The sequence below is a fragment of the Chaetomium globosum genome, genomic scaffold (genome assembly GCF_000143365.1).
Source record: "Chaetomium globosum CBS 148.51 scaffold_4 genomic scaffold, whole genome shotgun sequence".
NCBI lineage: Eukaryota > Fungi > Ascomycota > Sordariomycetes > Sordariales > Chaetomiaceae > Chaetomium > Chaetomium globosum.
In genome coordinates, this window is record NT_165979.1 from 3,910,872 (window position 1) to 3,917,428 (window position 6,557).

The 6,557-nt window shown below is 52.3% G+C and overlaps 3 protein-coding genes across 3 annotated transcripts in view; all 3 read left to right on the plus strand.

Moving 5' to 3' along the window:
• CHGG_04984 (uncharacterized protein) overlaps positions 1–101 on the plus strand; it is a gene marked incomplete at both ends in the record, with an annotated part of 1,773 nt that extends 1,672 nt beyond the window's left edge. The window contains one exon of the mRNA XM_001224197.1: positions 73–101. Coding sequence (XP_001224198.1) covers positions 73–101 — 29 coding nt within the window. The remainder of the gene's footprint in view (positions 1–72) is intronic.
• Positions 102–1,121: 1,020 nt separating this feature from the next.
• On the plus strand, positions 1,122–2,809 carry CHGG_04985 (uncharacterized protein; the record flags this gene model as incomplete). The annotated part of the gene is made up of 2 exons (XM_001224198.1): positions 1,122–1,339; positions 1,390–2,809. 2 exons carry the CDS (start codon positions 1,122–1,124, stop codon positions 2,807–2,809), a joined length of 1,638 nt encoding a protein of 545 aa, XP_001224199.1.
• Positions 2,810–3,698: 889 nt separating this feature from the next.
• CHGG_04986 (uncharacterized protein) lies at positions 3,699–5,549 on the plus strand (the record flags this gene model as incomplete). Its single annotated transcript, XM_001224199.1, has 4 exons — positions 3,699–3,863; positions 4,382–4,532; positions 4,605–4,885; positions 4,974–5,549. The coding sequence occupies 4 exons, from the start codon at positions 3,699–3,701 to the stop codon at positions 5,547–5,549; spliced, it is 1,173 nt and encodes a 390-aa protein (XP_001224200.1).
• Positions 5,550–6,557: the final 1,008 nt, after the last annotated feature.

Below are 6,557 nucleotides of genomic sequence, written 5' to 3' on the forward strand. Positions count from 1 at the left end.
CTCGTGTGTCTCTATCGTTGTCTTTTCTTTCTTATATGCAGTTTCCTTTTGTATTTACGGTTCTTTTTCTAGTCTGTTGTTTCCCGTCCTTTTTCCTTTGAGAATGGGGGTGGGATGGGTTTGGAAAAGGGGGAGGGGGGGTAGTTGCATTGGTTATACCACTGGTTTGGATGTTTATGGTGATGTGCGGCTTAGTACACATATGAAGTAGTTATCTGTTCAGGCCGGTTGGGGCTGTGGGCATGGATTCTGAATGAAGTCGTTGAAAGCGTATGCAGTGTGTAATGTCCTTTTGGAGTAGTGGTTGTCTGTGAATGTGACTTGACGCTGAAGCCAAAAGCGTTGGCGTTGTGAATTGAAGAATGGCACCGGGGTCGTTAAAAAGATTTGGTCGTTGAGGTGTTCGGAAAGAGAAAGAAAAAGAAAAAGAAAAAGAAAAAGAAAAGGAGAAGGAGAAAGAGAAGGAGAAGGAGAAGGGAAAACACTCAACCAGCTTGATAAAATCGAAATAGGATTTCCAAGTTAAAATGTATAGCGGTGAAGGTGATGAGCATGTCGGTCGACTTCTGGTACCTCCCGGTCTTACGTACCTACCTAGACTCGTAAAGCGAGAGTCCCTGGTTTGAGCCCCTTACACCGTGCGTAAGCGGCACCCCAGTGGCCTTTCTGCGCGTGGATCTTCACGCCCTCTCCTTGGAATGGGCCGTGTGCTGGACTTATGTGTGAACGTGGTGAACGTGGTTGTGATTTGGTTGGAAAGAGAAATGGGGAGCGATGGGAAGCGAAAGAGCTAGTTAGTGCTCAAAATTGAGGTAGAAAAGGCAGCCGGGTCTGAGTACTGTACTGCAATTGTGGATTCGTATGGCCTGGATGAAGTACCTACCTCAAGGGCATCCGTATTGCAGAAGAATAGAAGGTGCGGGGCTGGGAATATCTCTGCATGGCCACCGGTTGAGAAGCTCTGTGACAGATACATACCTTACTATTAGTTAATTAACAGATCTCCCGCTTAACGTAATCCATCACCTTCTGGGACACACCACCTTGTGGGACAGCTTTCTGCCCCACACCCCACCACGTCGACTTCGGACGCACTCCACTACGCCATTGTGCCCGGCAAAATGCCAAAGCCTCTACAGCACGAAGATAGAATCCAATTAGCACTCGAGGCCTTACGTTCAGGCCAAATCAAAATCATTCGCAACGCTGCGGATGCGTTTGGTGTACCGAAGTCCACTCTCCACAGACGCGTCAAGGGGGGCGGTACGCGTCAAGAAGCTCAAGTCAAGAACCGAAAGCTACGCCCAACTGAAGAAGCAGCCTTGATTCAATGGATCGAGTCATTGGACGACCCGTGGGATGTCGCCGACGATCGGTTACATCCGACAGATGGCTGACCTTTCTTCTCCGCGAGCGTGGAGGCTTCACTCTACTCGACGCGTCTCTTACATCCACCCCGGTCCCGGCAATGACTGTTGGTGAGAACTGGGTCCAGCGGCTTCTTCATCGGCATCCCCATCTGGAGACGAAGTATTCTAGAAAGTACGACTATCAACGGGCCTTAGGCGAGGATCCAGAGAAGATTTCAGCGTGGTTTGCACGAGTGCAAAGGACCATCAACGAATACGGTGTTCTTGACAGCGACATCTACAACTTTGACGAAATTGGTTTCCAGATGGGTGTTGCAAGCACGTCTAAAGTGGTCACTCGATCTGACCGACGGAATCGACCTGTTGTTATCCAGCCGGGAAATCGAGAGTGGACAACTGTCATTGAGTGCATCAACGCGACAGGTTGGAGTGTTGATCCAATGATCATCTTCGAAGGAAAAGTCCACATCTCGTCATGGTACGACAGCTCAGCACTGCCAAAGACGTGGCGGATTGGAGTCAGCGATAACGGCTGGACAACCGATGAGCTTACCTTTGCGTGGCTTCGAGAAGTCTTCGAGCCACAGACGCGAAACCGGACTGTTGATCGATATCGGCTTCTCATTCTCGATGGTCATGGAAGCCATTCGACGCCTGCATTCGAAAAATTCTGTACTGAGCATCGGATCCTTACAGAGTGTATGCCTTCGCACTCGTCGCACTACCTCCAGCCCCTTGACGTTAGCTGTTTCGCTGTGCTTAAGCGGACGTACGGCGACCTTGTCAAAGCGAAGATAGCACTCGGGGTTCATCACATTGACAAACCGCGATTCCTCGAACTGTTTCTCGAAGCTCGGAAAAAGACATTCAATACAAAGAACATCGCAAGCGGCTTTAGAGCTGCAGGGCTCTTGCCTTTCGATCCAACTCAGGTTCTTTGTCGGCTACAAACCAGGATACGGACACTGAGTCCCCCTCCTACCCCTATCCAACCGCCAAGTCTGCCTCTCAAAACGCCAGGAAACATCGTCGAACTTGACTCTCTCCAAAGGAAACACCAGAGAGAGATAAGCCCAACAGATCAGGCGCTTCAGAAAATCATCAAGGGCTGCCAGATGGCGATGCACAATGCTACTCTTTTGCAGGAAGAGAACTCGCGACTTCGAGCTGAAAATGGTCGACAAAAGAGAAAGCGGGCACGCCGAGCTTTCATTCAAACAGGAGGGACTATGACGATTGGAGAAGGGATGACACACATCGAGGCCTCCCAGAATGCTCGTCAGAAGGGTCAAGGAAGCCAGGAAGCTCGTCGAGAGGTCGAAGAAGGAGAGGTGGGGCCATCGGACACGACTGCGCCAAAGGCACGAAAGCGTGCGCAGCCGAAGTGCAGTGTTTGTGGCTCAATCGAGCACAACGCCAGAAAATGCCCTTGTAAATAAGGGCTCGAATTATGTAGAATGCATTCCGAATAGACTCTCTTTTGTGTTGTGAGGTGCGTCCGAAGTCGACATGGTGGGGTGTGGGGCAGAAAAAGTGTCCCACAAGGTGGTGTGTCCCAGACGTGATAGATTACGTTAGTTACTTGCTGTGTAGTAATAACAGGTACATGTATAAAAAACTCCCACCTCCAAGTGCAGGTGACAAATCCTTCGACCAGAAGAACGGAAAGAAAGCCATGCGGAAGCTCAAGTCTGCCTTTTATTTGACTCGGTTTCTGTTATGTGATTTATTTTACTTAGAACTCTTTACATCTTTCCTCTCCTTCTTCCCCTTCTGCTGATTTCTTGCTCCCTTTCGAGTTTAGCCCCCTCCAGCCAGAGGGTGCCTGACACCTCGGTCGTGCTACCTGAGTAGGTACCTAGGTATGTTGCAGTGCATGCAGGGCGCAGCAAAAGCCTTACTTCCTTTATAGGTATTAAAACCATCGATCCCCCCTTGCCCGCCACAATCACCAACCTGTTAGCCTCCTCAAACATTTCATCATTCTCATGAAATCTCCACCACCACTTTGCGTTCCTACACCTTGTCTACCTCAGTCGGACACATGCACCTGCCTATGAGACCATGACGGCTTCGTCAAAAACCTCACTAAGCCCGCTCGTCCTACAATCCTCTAGCCCACGATCGCTGTCGCACATCATTCCATCATGGACTGGACGGTTCAGAGGATGGTGGGCGCAGGCGTGGCGAGATGTTCGAGCTGACTTGAAAGCAGCGAGCTGGGGCAATGCGTCGCTATGGCTTATGTCTTTTTTGTTCATATTAGCCCCTTTCACTTGGCTGCTATATTTCGCTATTCTCAGAGCATTGTACTCCTTGTTAAATGACATGTCTTATCCTGGTATGAATGTGTTGTGTCTGCCGGACGGCTCGTTCAGCATAGACCCCAGCTTCAGCTACTGGCAGATGTCTGGCTTTTTCCAGATCACGCTACCGGTTGGGCAGCACTTTACCTTCACTGAGGCCAAGGTCATTGACATCATCTGGGATCTGGTGAGCAGACAACCAAAATAACCGTCGTCCTGTGTTCTGCCTTCGTCCGTCGTGTGGCTGATCATCGTCCTCGAATCAGGCCGTAGGGAAAGGCGGACAGGCCGTCTTGGTTTTCTACTCGTGGAAAGCCTTCTCTACCTATGTCAGAAGCGCTATGCATGCGGGCCCTATTACATACAGCTCGTTCTTCGCCGTCTTCCTCGAGAGCGCAGCCTCGTTGAGATCCATATATCGTGTCACACGAGACTTTACGACGAGGCGAGCGCTCCCTTCGAAGCTGGCCATGACGTGTATTATTGCGAGCATGGTCTTCGTTTTAGCATGGCCGACCCTCGCCAGTGCTATGACTGGTTATTCGCCGGCTCTTAGGCCCTTTGTGCTTGATTACGAAGATAATCTCATATCTTACTCGAGTTTCAGTCCGGTGGCCTATGTCATACATGATGGGTGGCGGGTTAACCTCACCGGAAATTACCTTGTCTCCTTCTACCAAGACTCCAATACTGATGGTAATGGAGGTAAGCCAGTCAAACCGGTTCTACTCATTCGGTCTAAATCCGTTGACGAAAAGCAAAGTCTACCTGGGAGTGTCAAAGAGATTTATGTTTTCTCCTTGCTGGGATAACACGGGGGTGCCGGGGTGTCGTATCTTGGAGTCCGTCGCCGCATGTACGTCAATGATGGAGTGCTGGCTTGGAGCTGGTCTGATGCCATACTAACTACCACCCGACCTATTACCAGATACTAAGGCATACGGGTTTCTTGCCCTCGATGCCACTGGTAACCTAAACAAGATCAAGACGACGTGGACGGACCGAGTCATTGAAAAGCCAGCCCTCAACATTTCTGCTTTCTATATACCTTCGTACCCATACTACGGAAACAACTGGGTCGATCCTCGAACAAACAAAACCCCATACGCCACCTATGCCAACCAAGCTTTCATGACGCCTACGGGCAATAGGACATACAATTTCTCCCGCATTCAGGAGGGAGGCAGCTGCCAAGCCATTGATAATAACGTAAGTCGAGAGAACCCCTCCTTTCACTCTCCCCTGGGTCCGTCGGGCCTGCGCACTTGGCTTACCTTGGGTTACTTGTGGGCGGCAGACATACCAATGGGGTTTCTCGTTCGTGCAACTGTTCATCGTCATGTCACTCTTGTTACTCTGGTATGTCGCGGTGTACACGATGTGGCTACGGGGCCATCTCGACTTGAAGCGGCGGCAAGGGGACGAAGCGCCCGCCCGGTACCAAGCCGTACTCGACCTGGCCGAGGCCCTCAATCACGAACTTGCCGGCGTCGACGAGGCTCCCAAGGTCTTGACCAACCGACAGCTGGACCGCTGCATCTCGAAACAGCTGAATGGGGGCAGGGTTGTCGTGCAAACCCGGCCACCCCTAGGGAAGGAGTACAAACTCCTGAAGGGCGCGTGGAGCTGGATCAAGAGGGAGAAGTGGTGCCTTGCACTGGCCGTGTTGGCCTCTCTCGTCCAGGCTATGGCACCGTGGGTTCTACCGCTTGCTTTGTTTGCGCCTTTCTCTCTTAGTGTGATCCTGGCACTCGTCATCGGGCGAACTAGGAAGAGTCGGGAGTTGATTGGCATCCTTGGTCTGATTCTTTCCCTAATCCTCATGGCGAGCGTTGGCCCAGTGCTACCGGCTCGGGCTTGGGGTGGTAGCTAGGAAAGGAGAGACGGCCCACCGCCTCCAGTGGCAACGCAGCTTTGCACAAAACACCCGTTGCTCGTGGCTCTCACGGATCCCTGCTCTATAATTCCGTGAATGCATGGCACGTCCCCTCTGAGTGCTCTGCATGTAAATGGTTGCCTTCGAGCTCCTCCGAAGCCACAGACTCGATGCACTCTATCAACGCATCCACCACCTCCTTTGCACATTCGAACTCTTCATTCCAGCACTTCTGTATCACCGGACCCGCCACATTGCCACCCACACAAGGAAACTCCTCCCTTGCATACCTCGCCTCCACCTCCGCATCCTCCAGCTCCTGAAAAGGCTGTTCCCACGACGTAATCTCATAAATTGCCGGCCCCAACGCAAATAGCTCTCCTCTTAGGCGGTGGCCTATCCACAAAGCGTCTCCCGCGCAGCAGCAGCTCATACCGACTCTCCTCACAAAACGTCTCCCTGAACCCACAGCCCTGAAGCAGCGACGCCCCAAAGTCGCCCAGCTTAACCCGCAACCCCCCAAACAAAAACAAATTCCGACAACTCAAATCACAATGCTGCACGCCCCTGCAATATATGTACTCCACACCCCCTTTCCACATCCACCGCCATCCCCAACCTCGTCCCCAGCGCCAGCACCCGGCCAGATCCAGATCCAGATCCCGCATACTCAGCAATAAACTGCCGCACGCAACCCAGCGGGGCAAACTCCAGCCGCAGTGAGTGGACGCCAGGACAAATCTCTTCGAGGCCGAAGCACCGGAGGATCTGCGGGTGGTCGTCGCTGAGGTGTGCGTAGATGGCGGCTTCGCGCGCGAGGTCGTCCTCGCAGGCTTCGCGGACCAGGTAGGGTTTGCCGTTGCGCCAGACTTGGTGGCCTTTTAGGACTGTTTTGTGGTCGGTTGTGGTTACGTAGCTTGTGCCGCCGAGGCCGAGGAATTCGTAGGGCATCGTGGCGGGGGAGGGGGTTTGTGTTTGTGTTTGTGAGCCGGGGGGGGGAGGGAG